Source organism: Lissotriton helveticus, chromosome 1_1 (assembly GCF_964261635.1).
Source record: "Lissotriton helveticus chromosome 1_1, aLisHel1.1, whole genome shotgun sequence".
Lineage (NCBI taxonomy): Eukaryota > Metazoa > Chordata > Amphibia > Caudata > Salamandridae > Lissotriton > Lissotriton helveticus.
This window is the reverse complement of record NC_136057.1, coordinates 1,343,035,244-1,343,058,804: the sequence shown is the minus strand read 5'-3', so window position 1 is coordinate 1,343,058,804 and position 23,561 is coordinate 1,343,035,244. Positions and strand designations below refer to the sequence as shown.

At 43.1% G+C, this 23,561-nt stretch overlaps 1 protein-coding gene across 1 annotated transcript in view; it reads right to left on the bottom strand.

Moving 5' to 3' along the window:
• Positions 1-23,561, bottom strand: part of LOC144823916 (coagulation factor XI-like) — a 232,273-nt gene that overhangs the window by 50,141 nt on the left and 158,571 nt on the right. The window contains exons 8-9 of the mRNA XM_078682830.1: positions 23,455-23,555; positions 465-624 (exon numbers count right to left, since the gene is read on the bottom strand). Coding sequence (XP_078538956.1) covers positions 465-624; positions 23,455-23,555 — 261 coding nt within the window. The remainder of the gene's footprint in view (positions 1-464; positions 625-23,454; positions 23,556-23,561) is intronic.

Here is a 23,561-nt window from a genome sequence, read left to right as displayed (position 1 = left end):
AGCGCAAGGGTAAACCCACAAACTCAGAAGCACTCTGGTGAAGCTGTTGTCCCATCGAGTCATCTAGCAGAAATCCCGACGGGCCAACAGCTGCACCATGGAGACAGAACATAACATCGCCAGGCATTCCAATTCCAAGCGATAGTTAAACGGATACAACACTGACCCACCATGCGTACACATCTCCTGGCCCCTTTAACACATTCCTGTTTGCAAGTGCACAGAACCAGCTCACTGGCGATCTGAGCACTATTTGAAACACTACCAATAGCACAATACATCAAAGCCATCTAATGCTGATAATCTGAGTAGCAAATAAAAAAAAACTTTAGCCACCTAGAGCTCCTTGATGCTCATCTCAAGAAGCAATACAAATATTCATGTATTATTTCATTTGAGTTCTTGTTGTTAGATACAAGTGTGATAAGACATTTATTCAAACTGGACTTAAAGAAAGAATTTACCGTTGGGCTACGTTAGAGAAGTCGCCATCCACAAAAGTAAAAAACTGGCATAAAGGATCTTCTTTGCACAACAGTTGACATTGTTGTTCAGAGACGGCCTTGACCACCCCACGGTCATTTCCTGGAAAGTCCAATCCTTTAAAAATGTGGTCACTGCATCCTGCAAGAGAAGAGATGACAGTTGATGGAAGGACCACACACTTACACTCCTAGAGAAGCATTCAAATGGAGTCTGATGGATTATTGTTTAGTGTGCTGTCAGCTCCTCTAAGAGTTTCCTTTACAAGCTGAATTGAGATGACCCCCTCTGTTTCCCCCAGTGATGCTTGTGGGGCCCTTTACAAGCGCAGTGAATTGTACCAATGTACATCTACTTAAAAGTAAGGTTCAACACTGGCCATTTCGGGTCTGACTAGGGAGGCAAAAATCAATCTCTCTTCTACATTAGTATTCACCAGGCAGCTATACGAATTACAAATCCTGAAAGCACTTAGACAAACAGTGCTACATGTTTTTTTTTTCTATTCAGCATTTAAGTTTACAGCAAATGAGAAATTTGGATTTAACACGTGGCATCATGGGCGTCCGTAGGGGAGGGCAAGGGGGGGCACCTGCCCCCCCCTGGAACACCTGTCCGTCACTATTGACAGCCCCCACAGTGATGTTTGTCTGCAGGGCCGTGAATTTTAAAAGCGTGAGAAAGCGCTTGCAATTACGGTCTTGCTGATGGGCAACAGAGAAGGTCCGGGCCTGGCTGCTCCCACAGCTTGAAGCAGAGGGGCACCTGGAGTCAAATTTCCGGGGGGGGGGGGGGGGCACATTTTTCAAGCTAAGGAAGAGTGGAGCTGCAGTCAGGGGCCCTAGGAAGGGGTGAAAACCATCAAAGCCTCATTAACGCCAGCACCGAATTACACAATTCGCCCAGAGATGCAATGGGTGTCTGCCTGTTTTTTGCGAGATCAATTGGAAAGTCCTTCTGTGCACTCGGATTTATTCGTACTCAAGCTATATTCCTTTCTTTTGTTGGTGCTGCTACATCCTGGTACCTACTCTTTAGGTGCCCTTTCGTATATCCTATCGTGTGTGGTGCAGACACTTCTGTTCCGATGGATGTGTGCATTTTCAGCGAACATTAAAGTTTCATCAATTTCTTTTCCATGGTAATCATCAGTTTTAATTCATATTTTGGTTTCCATTGTTAACTGTTGTTATACGTTTTTTAATATATCCATTATTTCTAAAATAAAATAAAATAATGGATATATTAAAAAACAGTTAACAATGGAAACCAAAATATGAATTAAAATATTTTGTTGACAACTGAAAAAGAGTTAAAACTGAACAGAAGTGTCTGCACCACACAGGATATGCCTGTTTTTTGCACCATAAGCACTAGTATTACAGAAGGGTCTGCATATGAGATAGATTAAAGAGTTTATGCCTTCTGCTCCAAAGGGGCAGTCCCTCATGTTCATTGCAGTATCGAGTGTAGCCCCTGGACCCCTGTCTGTACTCACTGTCGCCTGACATGATTCCCGAAGGGAAAGCTGTCCCACAGGGACAACTTTTCTTTTCTGAATCATGTACCAACTGCAGCTCAGTGTTGGTAGCAGATCAACGGTTTGCGACTGCCATTGCGTTTGAAAACCATTGATATATGTAATTGTAAATTGCAATTTGAAGATAGCACCCTTTCCACTGCCCCTCCAAATTCCAATATGAAGCAAGATGCAGAACCCCTTTTGTCAATCATGAAGGTTATACACAACTCTAAAAAGGGGTTTTGCAGTAGCAACCACTGTGATGCTGCAAATTGTAAGCTTTATGACCACAACATCCTTTTGTATTTGAGGGTCCTAGTTATTTAGATAAAGCAGGATGTGCAGTGAAAGGAATGACGTTACAAATGAGTAGTGCCTTTAATGCTCTGGAAATGCAAGGATCTCCAATCTATCTCTCTACCTCTCTCTCTCTACCTCTCTCTCTACCTCTCTACCTCTCTCTACCTCTCTCTCTAAGTCTCTCAATCTATGTCTCTCTTTACCTCTACCTCTCACTCTACACCTCTCTCTACACCTCTCTACACCTCTCTACCTCTCTCTACACCTCTCTACCTCTCTCTACCTCTCTCTCTCTACCTCTCTCTACCTCTCTCTCTCTACCTCTCTCTCTCTACCTCTCTCTCTCTACCTCTCTCTCTCTACCTCTCTCTCTCTACCTCTCTCTCTCTACCTCTCTCTCTCTACCTCTACCTCTACCTCTCTCTCTACATCTACCTCTCTCTCTACCTCTACCTCTCTCTCTACCTCTACCTCTCTCTCTACCTCTACCTCTCTCTCCCTCTCTCTCTCTCTACCTCTCTCTCTACCTCTCTCTCTACCTCTCTCTCTACCTCTCTCTCTACCTCTCTCCCCACCTCTCTCTCTCTACCTCTCTACCACTACCTCTCTACCTCTCTACCACTACCTCTCTACCTCTACCACTACCTCTCTACCTCTACCACTACCTCTCTACCTCTCTCTCTACCTCTCTCTATCTCTCTCTCTACCTCTCTCTCTACCTCTCTCTCTACCTCTCTCTCTACCTCTCTCTCTACCTCTCTACCTCTCTCTCTCTACCTCTCTCTCTACCTCTCTCTCTACCTCTCTCTCTACCTCTCTCTCTACCTCTCTCTCTACCTCTCTCTCTACCTCTCTCTCTACCTCTCTCCCCACCTCTCTCTCTCTACCTCTCTACCACTACCTCTCTACCTCTCTACCACTACCTCTCTACCTCTACCACTACCTCTCTACCTCTACCACTACCTCTCTACCTCTCTCTCTACCTCTCTCTACCTCTCTCTCTACCTCTCTCTCTACCTCTCTCTCTACCTCTCTCTCTACCTCTCTCTCTACCTCTCTCTCTACCTCTCTACCTCTCTCTCTCTACCTCTCTCTACCTCTCTCTCTCTAAGTCTCTCAATCTATGTCTCTCTTTACCTCTACCTCTCTCTCTACACCTCTCTACCTCTCGCTATCTCTCTCTCTCTCTCTCTCTACCTCTCTCTCTCTCTCTACCTCTCTCTCTCTCTCTCTCTCTCTCTACCTCTACCTCTCTCTACCTCTCTCTCTACCTCTCTCTCTCTACCTCTACCTCTCTCTCTCTACCTCTACCTCTCTCTCTCTACCTCTACCTCTACCTCTCTCTCTCTACCTCTACCTCTCTCTCTCTACCTCTACCTCTACCTCTCTCTCTCTACCTCTACCTCTACCTCTCTCTCTCTACCTCTACCTCTCTCTCTCTACCTCTACCTCTCTCTCTCTACCTCTCTCTCTCTACCTCTACCTCTCTCTCTCTACCTCTACCTCTCTCTCTCTACCTCTCTCTATCTCTCTCTCTCTCTCCCTCTCTCCCTCTCTCTCTACCTCTCTCCACCTCTCTCTCTCCACCTCTCTCTCTCTACCTCTCTCTCTCTACCTCTCTCTCTCTACCTCTCTCTCTCTACCTCTCTCTCTCTACCTCTCTCTCTACCTCTCTCTCTACCTCTCTCTCTACCTCTCTCTCTACCTATCTCTCTACCTATCTCTCTACCTATCTCTCTACCTATCTCTCTACCTCTCTCTCTACCTCTCTCTACCTCTCTCTCTACCTCTCTCTACCTCTCTCTCTACCTCTCTCTCTACCTCTTCCTCTCCCTCTTCCTCTCCCTCTCTACCTCTCCCTCTCTACCTCTCCCTCTCTACCTCTCCCTCTCTACCTCTCTACCTCTCTCTCTCTACCTCTACCTCTCTCTCTACCTCTCTCTCTACCTCTCTCTCTACCTCTCTCTCTACCTCTCTCTCTACCTCTCTCTCTACCTCTTCCTCTCCCTCTTCCACTCTCTCTCTACCTCTACCTCTCACCCTCTCTCCCTCTACCTCTCTCTCTCTCCCTACCTCTACCTCTCTCTACCTCTCTCTCTACCTCTATTACTCTACCTCTATTACTCTACCTCTCCCTCTCTCTCTCTCTCTCTCTCTCTCTCTATCTCTCTCTCTCTACCTGTATGTCTCTCTCTACCTCTCTCTCTACTGCTCTCTCTCTCTCTACCTCTCTTCTCTACCTCTCTCTTCCCCTCTTTCTCTCTCTCTACCTCTACCTCTACCTCTCTCTCTACCTCTCTCTCTACTCTCTACCTCTCTCTACCTCTCACTCTACCCCTCTCTACCCAGCTCTACCTCTCTCTCTACCTCTCTCTCTACCTCTCTACCTCTTTACCTCTCTCACCCTCTCTACCTCTCCCACTCTCTCTACCTCTCCCTCTCTACCTCTACCTCTCTACCTCTCTCTCTACCTCTCTACCTCTCTCTCTACCTCTCTCTACCTCTCTCTCTCTACCTCTCCCTCTATCTCTATACCTCTCTCTCTACCTTTACACCTCTACCTCTCTCTCTACCTCTCTCTCTCTCCGTACCTCTACCTCTACCTCTTTCTACCTCTTTCTACCTCTCTCTACCTCTCTCTCTCTACCTCTCTCTCTCTACCTCTCTCTACCACAGTCTCTCTACCTCTCTACACCTCTCTCTACCTCTCTACACCTGTCTACCTCTCAACCAGTTGAATTCCGGGAAGCCCAAACCATCAGTATTTCAAATCTGCGCATGAAACGTGGGTAGAATGAGCTTTGTAGCTCAGAATGGGATGCTCTTTTTACATAATTTGTATTTAACAGAATTGGGAAGCAGGAGAGCAGTCTCACAGTTGAGATAGGGATTCACATACACTGGTGACAGCTTTTGAATTGGCTTTAAAACCATTCAAAGATGGCTGCAGAATCTACGTGGGATGTGGTGGACTAAGTGGCAGCCGGAGCCATATAGCACTGCTTGTCATTTAAAAAAGAAAAACAGCATTGACATAGCCAATAGGTCTCCCCTTTGGGACCTTATAAGTGTTTAGTTGTCTAGTACAATTTCCTTGGTGCAACAACTTTAAGTGTTGCATGGCTAAACACTTAGAAGGTCCCAAAGGCGAGACCTATTGGCTATGCCAATGCTTGTTTGTTTTTTCCTCTGTTTCATTGTGGTTGCCAGGTAATCTGCTTTGAAGCCTCACATGATTTTTCTCCCACCCCATGGGTTTCTTTGTTTATTTAAGCTCTTTGTCTTATTAGATTTTGTATTTGTTTATTTAATATTGTGCTCAATCATGTCGGAGGATGGTGATGAAGTAAAAATGTTGCCCCCCCCCTGGAAAAATTTCTGCGGACGCCCATGCGTGGCATGAAGGCAACCTGTACATGTGTTTGCTATTAGAGACATGTTCTAGTAGTGCAACTGCCAGACTGTGATCGTGGGCCATGGGGGAAGCATGGGCTACTGGGTCTCAACCTTGTGGGTTGTGATTGCATGCCTCTGTGGTCCGGCAGTCCTGACAACTATGGCTCTGCAACTATGGCTCTGCAACCCTGCCAACTATGGCTCTGCAAGCAGGACCAAGAAAAACCCCTTCAGCAGTGGACTTCCAGTGAGGTCACAGACTTCTCAGGGGGATATTGTGGGCTGCTCGAGCTCTGAACTCAAACACACATTAGTATAATAAATGATGTCCAACCAACTGCTTATGGACGCCAATTCACGAAAATTGCAGGGGTAGCGGAAATTACATCACACACCTTTGACATAAATACCACATCAAAGTAAGCAATCTCATATGACCTATGACTCTTAATCTACCGAGGATGTGAAGTCACTTAACCTTAACAAGGATGAGATAACAATTGGCATAGTGGAAGTTCCAAAACAAAAAATTAATACACCACAGCACAAATATCTATTTTAGATACACCTATATTAGTGTCCTGATCTTTGAAAGTGGTATGGCGTAGTACAATACTGAACTAAATTGTAGCATATGAGCCAAAAAAGTGGGTCAGATCTCTTCTAGGAGAACTGGAGGGGGGAGGATGGTACCCTCAAGAAAATGCTGAAAAAAACCTGAATCAAATTGTGCATTTTTTTCCAAATTCACATAAATTTGCTGACACCATGGATTATGAAAGGGCACCGATGGACCAGGCCCCCTCAGAAGGGACACTTGATTTTTTTTTGCCTACTTACCTCCAATTTTTGCCTTGTTGACCTTAGGACTGTGCACTCTACCACTTCAAGCCAGTGCTAAAGTGCTTGCGCTCAGCTCCCCTATCCATGGTTTGATTGGCGTGTACTAAATTGGCATATTTAATTTACTTATAAATCCCTTGTAGTGTGGATTACCATCCACCCAGGGCCTGTAAATTAAATGCACCAGTGGGCCTGCAGCACTTACTGTGCCTCCCACTTATTTAGCACCTTAATACATCTTCCAGGCCTGTCTTTGCAGCCTGAATGCAGGGTCACATTGTCATGTCGACTAGGCATTTAAACATAATTGACAAGACTTAAAGTCCCCTTTTATGACATTTGTCGCACAGAAAGTAGGGCCTAGGTAATTCATATGGCAGGGTTTTATATAAATACAAGTTTGGACATGTATTTTTACATGTCCTGGGAGTGAAAAACACCTAAAATGCATTTTTCACTACTGGGAGACCTATCCCCTCCCGTAGGTTAATATTGGGGATTCCTAATTACATTTAATAGGCTGTAATTCCTACCTGAGGAGATGTAGATTTGTCATGTTTGGTACCTATGATATTTTAATGATAAACCCTCTTAAATGACTCCCTTTATCTAAGCAAAAACATAATATATTAACCCATACAGAATGTATCCATCACCCCAGGAGTGAGGATGAAAGTGGAGGCATCCATTTCAACAATACAATTATTGTCTGCAGCTCCAAAAACACAGTAGGCCATGACCCCAAAGTATTATCTTAATTTCAAAGTGATAATTTTATGTTTTGTTTTTAGTCTTACAAATTATCAGGTTAAACCATTGGTATTACCATATTGTTGGTACACACATGAAAGCCAAGTATTCATATCAGACAGGAAGAGGGTTAGATCTCCTGGATAGGTCACACACAAATGACTTCTTTTGCTATTTACCTCTATTTATTTACTTTTATTTCCATACCCGACCAATTTTGCTCCTAATCTCTACTCCCTTTACGGTCCTACTGGCTCCAAATGTATACTAGGTAGGTCTCCATACTCACAATCAATTGTAAAATTGATAATGCGTGTTCTTTTCTTTTTTTGAGAGGTGAAATGTGCATGTTAGTCATACTTGTAGTTCAGGGTGAGCAATACATAATTTTAACAATACCATGTTCAATGTTTTAGGCATACTATTCTACTCTGCACAATTAAATGTGTTAATTATATTTACAGATGCATGATCTTGCATATTACTCCTAGCTAAAATACAGTCTGCGAATGATTAATGAAGCCAAGAAATGTTTTGCCAAAGTTCCAAAACCAGATATTTTTCAAGAAATTTTTACAAACTAATCAACACAATTGTCTGGAAGTTTGAAACTAATTTGTGTTCTCTATTAATTTAGGAAGATTGGATCCTTCGCAGAGGCTCTAGATTCTATTTGGCTGTTAAGTCTCTGGAACTGAGAGCAAAAGGTCCCTGCTATTAGTGATCATTGGTGTTTTATTTTTTCAGGAAAATTTGCTTGCAGCCGATTTTCACCAAATGTCTTTCTCAGGGGCAGCTCCTCTGCTAAAGTGACGGAGCATTGCCCCACTGCTCTGTGAGCAGGTCAAAAAGGAAAAATAAAATGATAATAACATCCGTGGCTAAGCGGTTTAGAGGTGGAGCGGGCTGGACTGGGCTGTTAGAGGAGCAGGGGAGAGGAGTGGTGAGCAGCCTCTTAAGTGCACATGAATGTTTTGGCTGGATGTCTTGGGCCGGCCAGACATGCACACTTTGCATGTTCTCCACCGAGAAAATGCACAGGCTCCCAGTCCCTCTTGGAGTGCCGAACCACAGCCCTCAGACCAATCACAATGCTGCTGTAACAGCATGTGATTAGCTAGGAGAGACCGGGAGCATTGTGGTACTGAAAATTTTGGACCTGTGTCATAAACATTGTCGTATCATGATGAATTTGATATCAGCAGACCGAGAATGACTAGTAGACTATGCACAAACATTTTCGTCATATTCGAGTGACGAATTCACCCTGAATTCTGAGTTTTCGCCCTGAACCCTTGGGTTCCATTTTGTGAACGGCAGCCATTTTGTGATTGCCCTCACATAGGCCGGTGACTAAAGCCAAAACCGAGTCTGAATGACACGTACACCTTTTCTGACTTCTGCACGACCTGGGCAAGCTGACTCCACTGCCCGGGGCCAAACCTGTTTGGTCAGTTCCTCTCCCAGTGGCCGGGCGAGATAGTATCAAGGCACAACATGCCATAAACCTTTCATCGCACACAAACCCTTCCTAATCTTACACACACCTGCCTCTGCTTCTTTCTTTATTACTTGCTTTACGAGGAGGAGGAGGCGCCCGCTTTTTATTGGGGGGTTTCGTCGATATCTGATGAAAATACTGGGCCTTGCCGGGTAATTGATTGTGGGCTGAACAAACTGAATTATGGGCATGTCATCATGACTCTGCTTTTTCTTTGTATTGAAAATATGTGAATAGTCAACTGTAAAATAGGGAATGTTTGCCTGAAGCATAATATTTTGTATAAAAAGAGAAGGCTGGTTTTGTAAGATTGAGTAGTCTCCTTAGAATATACACCGTGTTGTACTTCTAGGACGCCTGTTACTTGGTTGCAGCCAAAAAACACGATCTTTGACTTCACCTAAAAGACTCTGAGTTTCTGTAGTCTGAAACAGGAAGGACCCGAAGTCTTAGGGTGTACCCCTGGCACCGCTGTGTTCTGAAAAACCCAGTACTTCAGTTGGCGCCCAACATGGGGCGATTTCAGCGGTACCGGTCCAAGCCAGAGGTTCGTGAGGAGCTTCGTGTGAAAATTCTGGAGGAAGGCCGCCACTTCATCGACCCCTGCATGTCGACGTGGTCCGAAAGTCTTTGCTGCGAGGTTCCCCGCTTCCCGACGGCTACGAAGGACTGCTGCCCAGACTATCGCCCTGTTTTTGACCCTTGATGATTTGTAGAGCGAAACGATAGACGAGTCTTCTGGTGACGTCATCGATACCTCAGTTAAGTGTAAGTGGAGCGTCTCTCAGTCCTTAGTTTGGTTCTTAGTTTGGGTATCCCCTTGGGATCTTTGATTTGGAACTTGCAAGTACCAAAGGCAAGGGACTCGTCTATTCACAAGACTATCGTATTCGATAATCCTTTGAAGTTTAAGCTAGACTAGAGAGTGAAGATGCCTGGTCTTAGCAGACTTGGAAATTTGTTTTGTCTTGGTTGTAATAGGGATTCCCGATTGGAGGACTCGTGTCCGGTTCCTCCGATTGGAACTCCAGCCTATGAGCTCTATGTGAAACATGGCGTAGGCCCAATCACATATAATGAAGTATGGATCCGATACACCAGAAAAGATGGTGTTTTAAAATGGCCCCAATATGGTAGCTTTGACACGGAAATCCTAGATAATCTCGAAGTTAGACTTTTTAAGAAGAAAGCCCGGCCGGCGATGTTTGACTCTTTCCGCCTATGGCGTAAGGAAGCCAAACAGAAAGAAATTAAAATAGCTAAAAAGAATAAAAGAGAAAGGGGTATTTCGATAATGCAAGCTGCTATGCAGTATAAAGATGATGAAGAAGAACAGGCAAGTGAGCAGTTGCACAGGCAACGTAAAATGGCGATCGATAAATGTTATCCAGTTTTGCCGCCTCTTCAGCAAGTTGTGGCAAAAGAACTTGAAAAAGACCCCCTAATGTCACACTTATTGAGTTCGCCACCCCCCTATGCGCAGAGTGCTACTGCACCTCCGCAGCCTTTAGTTGTGCAACCTCCGGTTGTTGTGCCTCAAGTTCTTCCACAGCCGCCAGCTCCTCTTTAGTTGGCTCCTACTCCTACGGCGCAGCCTCCTCAAGGGCCGCCGACTTTGCTACCTGCTCTACCTACACTTCTTACGACTTTACCTATTGCATCGACTACCTCTTCTGGTATTCTTCCTGATACTGCCTCTGCGTCTGCATCTGCATCTACCCTGCCTCACCCTGTTTTTCCTCCTGTTCTCTCGTCGACTTCTCCTTCCGTTCGACAGAGAATGACTGACACTGTCGCTAATCTTCTGTATCCTCTATTTGGGGCAACAAGTATGACCCCTGTTTCAACGCACAAACAGTTTCGTAGTCAACTGCCCGACTCTAGAGAGCGGGAAACGTTGGATTATTTAGCACATAAATGGGTTACCGACCCGACAAGATATGAGCTAGAGTCTGTTATGGATGTCTTCCATCAGTGGGAAGCACCAAAGCAGAGGTACGTTTTTGATAAAATGTGTACTTTCCTTTGTGAAGATTTAGAAGAGAATGATTTGGAGCCCAATCCGTCTGAGTTATGTCATGTACGGTACGAGTTCGGGAAAGGCACAATTGTGGGTTCAGATGTTAAGAAAGCAGTCGCGACATTGTTATCGCTTAGGAGTGTAACTATTTCTCAGCAGTTGTTTGAGTCTGACTCCTCTGTTAAGAGGAAAGCGAGACAATAACCCATGAGAGAAGTTCCTCCGGTATGGATGGATGCCGTTGCAGCTGATGTCGCTAATCACATCGCTGCGGTGCCCGCACACTTTCAGCGTGTTTGGGTACATGTTCCTTGGAAGCGCGCTGAAGTTTTGGCCCTTAAGCAGACATTGCCTGATCCCCGTAAAAATCCTGCAGGGTATTACAATGAATTGTCACAGACCGCAGGCATTATGAATTTAGCGGATATAGACATGTTTGGAAATGTTGTTCCACAGCCTTTATGGGGAAAGATTCGTCATGCGGACCATGATCAGGAGTTAGCTGATACATGGGTTAATATTGCTGCTGCTGATGGCAGACAAGTTGGTGGTGCTAAACCTGAACCTTTAGTGGCAGACCTCCGTGGTAGGATAATTACGTACATAAAGACTTTAATGCCTGCAATGCGAGTGAATTGGGACAAATTGTCCGCGTGTAAGCAGAAGAAAGATGAGACCGTGTCTGATTTCTTCACCAGGTTCGAAGAAACGTTTATCGACCACAGTGGTCAAGATATGAGTACAGAAGGTGGTCAACGGTTGTTCGTTGACAAGTTCGTGCAGAATTTGCTTCCCGAGTTGTGTATGAAGTTAAAAGATTCAGAAAGTTCGTGGGCCGTTTCCTCTTCAGCACAGATATTGGCTACTGCGCAGTACTACGAAAATAGGGACAAAGATGAAAAGGATAGAGCAGACAAGAAAACGAAAGAGTTAAATACGAAAATCCTTTTACAACAAGCGTATCCGCCACGTGGTGGTCAGAGTAACTATCAGCAACCTCAACAGTTTCAGAGGAACTCGCAAAGGTTCGAGTATCCTCAACAGCGTGTTCCTGTAGGCCCCAATCAGTGTTCATATTGTAAAGAAGAGGGTCATTTCAAGTATAGTTGTCCTGTTTTGTTACAGCGTATGAATGGTGCTTCTGCTACAAGAGGTCGAGGTGTTCCACAAGCGCCTAGAGGTAGAGGACGTGGAAATTTCCCCCAGAACGTGCGCCCATTTCCACCGCAGAATTCAATGAATAGTTTTGATCAGCAGAATAACGCGTCAGGTAGGACGCCGCAGTACTATGCTGATGACTACTACGCAGAAGATGAGAATATGGAAGGTAATGATTGCTAGGACAGCCATGGACAAAGAGAGGGAGTTGTTTCAGTTCCAGTAGATCAGAGTGGACCTTACGGTGAGGTGATTACATCAGGTGTGTCAGAGCCTTTTCTGTTGGATACTGGTGCTACAAAGAGTTCCATTATGCACTCTAAACTCCCTGGCGCACCTTTGTCTGGCGAAATGAATGTTTCAGTAGGTTTTTCTGGCGCCCCGGTTAGAAACCCGATTTCTAGTCCTATATCCCTTTCTGTTGGACCGTGTGAATTAGAAGCACCCCTTATTCTGACAACAGGTTGTGGCGAGAATTTGTTAGGATTGGATTTGTTGAAAAGATTGTATGCGACATTGTATTGTTCTCCTACAGGAGTACAACTTACACTAGGGAAGGAAGTAGTCTCCCCAATGTACTTGTCAAAGGATAAACTTCCAACAGAGTTGTCGTCTCTTCCTGATATTCTTTGGGCTACTGATCCTAATGATGTGGGTCTTTTGGAAATACCGCCATATGTTGTGACATTGAAAGCCAATGTTAAAATGCCACGAATTCCCCAATATAAGATCTCTAGTGAAGGTAAAAAAGCGCTGCTAGCGATCATTTATGATTTGATTGAAAAAGATGTAATTGAAGAGACAAGAGGCAATGTTTGCAATAGTCCTGTTCTGCCCGTTTTGAAGCGTACTGACCCTTCTCAGCCACCTGTTTACAGATTTGTGATTGATCTTAGAGAAGTGAACAAAATCGTTGTGCCCCAATTTCCAGTTGTTCCTGATATCACTGCCCTATTGACTATGATTCCAGCGTCCGCGACTTGGTTCTCGGTGATTGACTTGAAGAATGCGTTCTTCAGCATCCCGATTGCCGAGGAGAGTAGGGATATTTTCGGCTTCAGTTTAGGAGGCCGAAGCTTCCGCTTCAAACGCGCTCCCCAGGGCTACTGTGAAAGTCCATCAATATATAGTCAAGCTTTAAAAACACAGCTTGATACGAATGTTTTACCTGATGGCGCTACCCTTATTCAGTATGTTGACGATTTGCTTGTTTCTGCAGATACTGAGAAAATCTGTAAAGAAGCCACTTTGTCGTTATTGCGTCATTTGTCTGATTTACATCACAAAGTGTCTCTTTCCAAATTGCAATATTGTCGACAAGAAGTGACCTACTTAGGTCATCTCTTATCGAAGGAGGGAAGGAAACTGACCCCGAACAGAATTCAGGCAATAGCGAAATTGAGTGTGCCTAGGACACAGAGAGAAGTCCGTGCTTTCTTGGGCATTACATCTTACTGCAGACAATGGATACCGAATTTTTCTTTGTTGGCCAAACCTTTGGTGGCATTAACTTGTAAAGATACACCGAATCCCCTCCCATGGTCTGAAGAGTGTCAGAAGAGTTTTTCCGAATTGCGCAATGCATTATGTTCGGCTCCTGTGTTGGGTACCCCCGACTACAGTAAGCCCTTTACATTGTATGTCCATGAGAAAGAAGGTTGTGCATTGTCAGTGTTGACACAGTTGTTCGGAGACAAACAGCGCCCATGTGCGTATTTTTCGTCAACTTTGGACCCGGTAGCTAAAGCATTGCCAAGTTGCTTAAGAGCCACGGCGGCAGCAGCTGTTTCCATTCGGCAGTCTGCTGGTTTAGTGATGAATAATACATTGGTTGTGATGGTTCCACATGCAGTGGACACGTTGTTAAACAGTACCAAGACACAGCACTTAACTAGTGCTTGATTGTCAGGTTATGAGTTGACACTTTTAGCGAGTCATGTACACATAAAGAGATGCAGCACGTTGAATCCAGCTACGTTGTTGCCGATTGTAACAGAGACAGATGCTTCTGAACAGCATGATTGTTTTCTCAGAACAGAAGAAGAAATGAAAGGGAGAATAGACCTTCAGGACACTCCTCTTGTGAAGTGTGATGGTACCTTATGGGTGGATGGTTCATGCTTCAAGCTTCCGAATGGTGATACGACTGTGGCATATGCTGTTACGACTTTGCATATGATTGCTGAAGCTGCACGTGTCCCACATAATTCAGCTCAAGCAGCAGAGTTGATTGCACTTACAAGAGCGTGTGTGTTATCAAAAGGAATGAAAGTGACCATATATACTGACAGCCAGTATGCATTCGGTGTGGCCCATAGTTTTGGACAATTGTGGAAGGAACGTGGGTTCCTGACTTCGCATGGAGCTAAGATACAGCATGGTCAGTTGGTGAATGAGCTTCTCGAGTCACTTACGTTGCCCTTGCAAGTTGCGATTGTAAAATGCAGTGCACACAAGAAGGTGACTGATGATGTTGGTCGTGGAAATGCATTTGCTGATGAAGTCGCTAAAGAAACAGCGAGGGATGTGATGAGTCGAATGTATGTTGCAGGCCCTGCGAGATGGGTTGGTGACATTGGAATGTGTGAAGACACGATAGAGAGTGTGAAGTCTATTCAAGCTGAAGCTACAGAGAAAGAATTGAGTGTGTGGAGAGAGAGTACGGGTAAATTGGATGCAAATGGTTGTTGGGTTGAATTGTCAGAGCATCAGCGATGGTTGTTACCCGATGCGTACATGCTTGCAGTGGTTACAATGGCCCATGGAATGGCTCACATCAGCGTGAAAGGGATTTGTAAGGTGCTGGCTCCAGTATGGCAAAATGCTGGAATTCCCAAGTGTGCAGAGAATGTGGTCACAAATTGTATGGTGTGTCTGAAATACAATCCTGGTAGGGGAACCCCAACTCCAGCTGGTCATTTTTCACCTCCAACGTATCCGTTCGAGGCTTTGCAGCTAGATTTCATCCACATGGAAAGGTGCAACAATTTAAAATACGTACTCGTTGTTGTTTGTGCCTTTTCGAGATTGGTAGAAGAATACCCCCTGAAGGACAACACTGCCTTGTCCACAGCTAAAGCCCTTGTCAAAGAATTTTTCCCTAGATTTGGAATGCCGAGAATGGTCTGGAGTGACAATGGGAGTGAATTTGTAGGACGAGTGATGAAGAAAGTATGTGAAGGGCTAGGCATCCAACAGAAATTCCACGCTGCAAATCACCCCCAATCAGCTGGACTAGTAGAGTGCTACAATGGCACATTAAAACTGAAGCTGACCAAAATCCAAGCGAGCTCTGGTCTTAAATGGCCTGACGCTCTGCCTTTAGCACTCCTATCAACAAGAATGACTGTGCATTCGCGAGTGGGACTTAGTCCATATGAAATTGTGTTCGGCCGTCCGGCCAACATATGGGGAGTGCCAAGGCCGACAAAATTCAGTGAGATCGAACACCCTGTACTTCTTGACTATTTGTATGAATTGACGGCTAAATTGCGTGTTTTACACCAACAGGTTCACGACACTCTGCCTCAGGTCTCTGAATCTCCAGGACATCGTATCGATCCTGGATCCTGGGTGCTGGTCAAGAGTTTCCAGCGAACAAAGAATGACCAGCCCCGTTGGAACGGCCCTCACCTAGTTCTTCTCTCAACAAGATCAGCCGTTCGAGTGGAAGGGAAGAAGAACTGGATCCACGGCGTACACTGCAAGAGGGTCCCTTTGCCTCTGCCGTACGACCGGTGGGGCCAGGAGGGTGTTGCTGACTCTGAGACTGAGACTGTGCCTCGTTTTCTGCCTTTCAGTGATGCACGCATAAAAGGAACAATTTCTGAACAAGAAAGTGACAATCTTTTGCAAGAAGCTGTGCCACCGTCAATCCGACTGGACACTACAGAACTTGAACTACTGTTCCAAAACCAGACATTACCTGGAAAAAGACGCTATAACCTGAGGCCGAGAACTATGAACTAATAAAGTTTTTCTTTCCTTTGCTTTTTTTGAAAAGTGCAGCTCTCTCATCTGAGAAACTTTTTTTATTTTTGTTTTTCGAACCACCATCCGGGTTCCGCTGTAGGGTCGCGTTGCCCAAGTCTTTGGAGTGCAGCTGAAGACGTTAGGTCGACAGTTCTGGTTGGTCTAAGGGAGTTGCCCTGGACTGACAGAAGCATTCCTTAGCATAGAACACCCTACCATCGCGAGCAGCATTTAGAGAGGATGGAGTTTTTCGAGATGGAGAGACCTGCCAAAACAATGAACTTTAAAGCTAAAATATGTAGAATGATGACCAAGAAAAGCTTTTTGATATCATGCATTTTTACGTTGTTCAGTGTAATGATGTTTTTAATAGGATATGTGTTACTCTCTTTTCAAGTGACATTTGCACCCACTACACAGTCAATACCTCCTCCTACTGTTTCCTCGCATTCTTTCCACCCTTTTCCTGAACATGAGTCTGTTAGGAGATTAGAGTTATTAATAACTTCTTCGTTCAGCTTTTGCACCAACACCAACTAGTAATGAACACGACTAACTGTTGGGTGTGTGGTCTTATGCCTCACACAACGGATAAAGGTATCCCTTATCTGGTCCTGCCATTCAGCCACAATGGTTCTGTGTGGGCATACAGAACAATGTTCATCTACGCACATGAAGCCTACCCCCCACGTTCTGAAAAGGACAATCCTAAAAATAGTGCTCTAGTTAAGGGTATAGTAGATATGATTAGGGAAGATATTTCCTATGAGACTATCCCGAGAGATGAGACACTAGTATATATAGGATGGAACGTGACCGGATATGGAGTGACTCTGAGTGAGAAACAGCAAGCAAAGAGATCTTCCCCGATTTGGATTGTACCCCATCAGGGTCACCTATGTCTGCAAGGTAATGGCAAGAATCCCAGAGCTCAGTTAGGGAAGAGTACCTGCACTGAAACGTATGTTTTTGCGTCCCAGACTTCCCCTTCGTTCTTAGCAGCTAAGGGTACCTATTTCATCTGCTATGATAGAGCCTATACATGGTTGCCCCCTGACTTTTCGGGCACATGTTTTGTTTCGTTCCTGTTGCCTCCCACCTACACCGCTGCAGCAGATTACCACAAGACAAGGATAGTTCGAGGTGTCTTCAGTAAAGAAGATACTGCAGGACAAGAATTGGGAGACTTAATTAGGGCTTTTCTGCCGTTTTGGGGACCCATGGTTAACAGCAGGAACATAGGGCAATTGACGAGGGTGGTTGAATCCACCGTAGATGAAACTGCCGGTGCCCTTAGTAATTTGACTGCTGAGCTCCAGTCGGATCGCTTTATGACCCTTCAGAACAGGGTCGCGTTGGACGTCATACTTGCAGACCGAGGTGGGGTATGTAGAGTGATCCAATCGAGTTGCTGTGTTTTCATTCCAGATAACGCTCCAACAGTGTACCAGGCCATCTCCAAACTACATAAGATTTCCGAATCTATTCATGTGGATAAAGGAGATTGGTCATTGATGGAATGGTTCTGGGAACTGATATCCGCCTGGGGATGGAAAATTCTGATGGTCATTGGGATGATCTTAGCCATTCTTTTTCTGTTCTGTCTGTGCATACAGTGTGCTCCTGCAATATGTGGCCTCTGTGCTACATCGTGTATAAGGAAACCTGTATCGAGGGACGAGCTAAGTAATAGGATGATGCTACAGCAACATCTCAATGACTTTATGAATATAGACCTGGACTCAGATTAGCATGAATATAGGTTATTTCCTATGTAAGGGCAAAAGGAGAGTCTGTGGTACTGAAAATGTTGGACCTGTGTCATAAACATTGTCGTATCATGACAAATTTGATATCAGCAGACCGAGAATGACTAGTAGACTATGCACAAACATTTTCGTCATATTCGAGTGACGAAATCACCCTGAATTCTGAGTTTTCGCCCTGAACCCTTGGGTTCTATTTTGTGAACGGCAGCCATTTTGTGATTGCCCTCACATAGGCCGGTGACTAAAGCCAAAACTGAGTCTGAATGACACGTACACCTTTTCTGACTTCTGCTCGACCTGGGCAAGCAGACTCCACTGCCCGGGGCCAAACCTGTTCGGTCAGTTCCTCTCCCAGTGGCTGGGTGAGATAGTATCAAGGCACAACATGCCATAAACCTTTCATCGCACACAAACCCTTCCTAATCTTACACACACCTGCCTCTGCTTCTTTCTTTATGACTTGCTTTACGAGGAGGAGGCACCCGTTTTTATTGGGGTTTCCTCGATATCTGATGAAAATACTGGGCCTTGCCGGGTAATTGATTGTGGGCTGAACAAACTGAATTATGGGCATGTCATCATGACTCTGCTTTTTCTTTGTATTGAAAATATGTGAATGGTCAACTGTAAAATAGGGAATGTTTGCCTGAAGCATAATATTTTGTATAAAAAGAGAAGGCTGGTTTTGTAAGATTGAGCAGTCTCCTGAGAATATACACCGTGTTGTACTTCTAGGACGCCTGTTACTTGGTTGCAGCCAATAAACACGATCTTTGACTTCACCTAGAAGACTCTGAGTTTCTGTAGTCTGACACAGGGAGGACCCGAAGTCTTAGGGTGTACCCCTGGCACCGCTGGGTTCTGAAAAACCCAGTACTTCAGCATGTGTGGTTCCTGCTCCTGCAGTCGACTGAAGAGACGAAGAGGAGCGAGAGGTGGCAACTAGCCTACAGGTAAGAGATAAAAAAAAAAATATATATATATATATATATATATATATATATATATATATATATATATATATATATATATATATATATATATATATATATATACACACATACATATACCCACACACACACACACACAGGCATAATCAGTTAGTAGGAGCCCTACTTAAAGAACATAGACTTTCTAGTACCAAACCTGTTGGCTCTGCTATAGCGATTTACAATGGGAAAGTTAGAGCTTCCATCACATACGGCGCAGAATTATGGGGGTATGACAACTTATCCCCTCTTGTTACTGCGCAAAATAAATTCCTGAGAATATTGACTTCTTTGCCCCAATCCACCCCTACCAAGCCCCTATTGTTAGATCTAGGATGTGTATCCATTGATGAAGTGGCAGGGTTTAGACCCTTAGCCTACTGGAGGCGGATCTGGACTACACCTGAACTGGCACCATATGCCTGCGCCCTTAAGCATATCAGACAGTCTGCCCAGACTGTCAAAATCAAATGGCTACAGAAGATTAAGAACAACTTGACTGATATGGGCCTCCGTCACCTGTGGGATGACCAGATAAGTTATTCATTTCCCAGTAAAAATGAGTTGGTAGATAGTAGTTCACTTACAGCTCTTTTTATGGAACATAAATTCTCGTCAGGAATAGAGGATTATTGAAATCTAATTGCCATCCCTGGTGATAGAAAACTCTATCACCAATTTAGAGTAGGGAGTCTCCCAATATGATCTTTTACTGTTAAATGGAACAAAACCTCACACTGTCTGCCCCTCATGTAATTTAAGGGAAGAAACGATAACACAAGTATTTTTTGTATGTCCCGCATACAACGGTCCTCGGCTTAGGCCCTTGTGTTCTAAGTTAAGCACTAGATCAAGCCTAACAGCCTTCCGTATCTTGGTCGCAAACACTTGCTCAGACAAAGTTATTGCAGTGGCGACATTTTTAAGTTGGTTCTAGGCCTTGAGACGGCAAGCTATGTAGGCCAATTAGACTGTACTATGTGGTTAACGTTTATTCCCCATTAGGCTGGCTCCAGGGATGTACTTTTGTATATCAACTTGTCTTTTCTATTTTAACGATTTCTTTCAATCTTAGGAATATTCGATAATGATAATAAATTTTGTAAGTAGGTGTGCTCTTAAGATGCATTTATTGTTTTAGATGACACTTGTTGCGGTGTCTTTTATGATTGTAAAAATATCCTATAAAGACTAACTGAACTGTGTATATATATATATTCACTGAAAAAACCATAGGTTTCAGGCCTTATATAGTTAGGAATTAGCATTTAAAAAACCTTTAAAATTCACTGAAAAAACCATAGGTTTCAGGCCTTATATAGTTAGGAATTAGCATTTAAAAAAACCTTTGAAATTCACTGAAAAAACCATAGGTTTCAGGAGTTATATAGTTAGGAATTAGTTTTTAAAAAACCTTTGAAATTCACTCAAAAAAACTATAAGTTTTAGTGGTGTTATAGTTAGCTGGACATTTTACTCATACAAAACCAATGAAATTGCTCCTATATAGTTAGTTGTACAAACTATATTTCGCGCATCCGCAATCCACTGCTGATGATGTCACATATTAGATCATTCATGACATGGTCAGTGACATCACTGATGACATCTCAAATGACATCACTGATGACATCACTGATGACATCATCCAGTGAATGTGGTTTGCTTCGTTATTTAAATATGCATTATTTATATAGCAATTTACATTGAAGAATGAGTGGATATATATAAATAAATATTTGGATGGAGGATTTAGTAGCAGTGTAATTGACTGTTTACTTGACCAATTTATAATGTCTCACTAAATATAGTGGATAGTGACTAAATTGTGTGGATATCTGTATCACTTTGTCAGTTGTTGTGTAAACTGATTCTACAGTTGGTTACTAGCTATGTGAAAGTCTATATTAGTTATGGATTAGTTAACTGAGTATTTGTATGGGAGTGTGAAAGTGTGTGTGGTTCGGTGGGGGGTGTGTGACTGTCCAAAGATGTGTGAATAGTTGATTCAGTAGATATATGAAGCTAAAACTACATGTTCTAACAGTTTGGGTGAGGGAATCTCTTTATGGGTGTGGTAATGAGCAAATATATTTCTCAAAGGTACAAGTCCAACAAACTAGAAAAATAAAAGGCAGTGTATGTGTCAGTTGTTGTATATAAATAAGTATACATAAGACACAATGATTGTGTGAGTGACTGTATGGATAACTGTATACTTGTAATAATGATTTTATAATTCACTAAGTATGACTTACTATCTAAATGAATAGAAGAAGTGGTGTTTGTATAAGTGTTTTGCTAAGTAAATATGTAAGTATGATCCATTGTTTGCATAAGTGAGTAGGATGACTTCATATGTGAATAGGACGCGTGCTGTTGTTTAATGTCGATATAGATGTATAAGTATTTTTGATAGTGTTCTATTGTTCATTGACAGCATGTATGAGTGAATCCATAGGTAAGTGATTAGATGTGTGTATACATCTATGAATCACTGAGTGGATTTTTAGATACTTGTACTGCTGTGACAATGGATTTAAATATGATACTCTGTATTTTACAAACAGTGATGAAAAATTGTAATAGTGTATGAAAAGGTGTATGTGATTGTCACGTGGATGATGTCATCAGTGATGTCATCAGCGATGTAATTTGAGATGTCATCAGTGATGTCACTGACCATGTCATGAATGATCTAATATGTGACATCAGCAGTGGATTGCGGGTGCGCGAAATATAGTTAGTACAACTAACTATATAGGAGCAATTTCATTGGTTTTGTATGAGTAAAATGTCCAGCTAACTATAACACCACTAAAACTTATAACTATAACTGGTGTGTAACCTATGGTTTTTTCAGTGAATATATATATATAAAATTTCTATGGCAAAAGGAAACCCCTCATTTTGTTCCTTTTCAAATTAAATGTATTAAGTGTTACCACTTTATTCCAATCAAGATGACTTCAGGTGTGCCATACTTTTGTCATAAGTAAGACTGTTAGCGTTCTAGTTGTTCTTTAGAACACTCTGGGACATTCTGTCATTGGGCTATAGTTGGGCTACATCTGGCTGATATTTGGGCTACATTTGGGCTCTTTTGTCTCTGGTGGCCATCTTGGGAGACTGCATATCAGAATTCTTTTAATGAAATATAAAAGGATTTGAGAAGTCACTCAAAATGTGCCCTAATTTTTCTTTCTTCAGCACTAATCCTAATTTCTATGGCAAAAAGAACCCCCTCATTTTGTTCCTTTGCAAATTAAATGTTTTAAGTGTTAACACTTTATTCCAGTCAAGATGACTTCAGGTGTGCCATACTTTTGTCATAAGTAAGACTGTTAGAGCTCTAGTTGTTCTTTAGAACACTCTGGGACATTCTGTCATTGGGCTATAGTTGGGCTACATCTGGCTGATATTTGGGCTACATTTGTTTTTTTTTGTCTCTGGTGGCCATCTTTGGGCTACATTGGGCTACATTTGGGCTCTAACATATATATAGCCCAATGTAGCCCAATATATATTTTTTCAAAGTTAATTTTCGTAAAAACCACTGGAGCACATATCTTGAGACATAGCAAAGGCACATCGGGCTACCAGTCCCTACAATTTTGCCAAGTTTGGTGGAAAACCATTCAGCCGTTCGGGCTAAAAGAGAGTCCAACCGCCCTATGGAAATTAACATGGGGAAAACACGTTTTGGGACCCCCCTTTTATCTCGGCCCCCGCTTGACGAATCCCCCCCAAACTTTCAGGGAAGGAGCGGAGCGGATTCCTCAACCGGCGCCAAAGTTATTCCCAATAGAATGTTGCGATTTCCCTATGGAAAATAATCCTAACTATATATATATATATATATATATATATATATATATATATATATGTATATATATATATATATATGTATATATTTCCCTCCACCCACCGCGGTTAAGCAGCAGCCGCCACTGCCCTCTTTTCAGGAGGGTATAATTGTAACTAGAAATTGATGGGCTAATATATAAAGGTAAACTTTCACTTTTGTGTAAGTTTACGATTGTTTGCTATTCACAAAGGGATTTACGAGAAATCTCTACAAGTGCGGAGTCTCTTCACATGAAAAGACTTATCTATTTATGTGCGGAGACTCTGCACTCGTAAAGAGCCTTCTCATGAATCCCATTTTGGATAGCAAATACTCGTAAACTTACACAAAAGTGTAAGTTTACCATTGTGAATCAGGCCCAAAGAGACCGTTATGTATCAAACAAAGGATCAAAATGTTAACTGTTTTGTCTGGTGTTTTTTTAGCATACCAGGTCACAATATTGTTACCCTTTATCTGGCAATACATAAATTATGAGGTGGATCCATTTGAGAGTCATGGTTTCAAGACAGTCAAAAGTTAGCTAGAATCCATGTACATAAACCATGCAATGCATGGGCTCAACTAAAATTAGTAGTCAGAAATACACAAAAGTGGTGAAAGAAAGGCAGATTATCAACACTACACATAATGACCATATTTGCCTAAAAATGGTTCTCCTAAAACTGTAGCTCCTGTTTGATAGTGTTACCCTTGAGGTGCATCTGCAGACAAACATTGCACTGAGAAACCAGGATTTATCATCAATTAACCTGGCAGATTGTCTTGCCATACAATTTGATGTTTGAACCCCAGGGCACTTACTCACCGACACCCTAAATGTGAAGCCTGTTTTAGAATCCAACCTAAACATTAGCCATGCAGGAGAATATGTTTAACTTACTTCTTTTAATCCCAAAGCTTCTTAGCGAGAAGCCTGAAACAGCGTTGTTCAACCGAATGTATGAAGGTATCGTGGCAGAGCTCTTCAGATAGCAAAAGAACCTATTG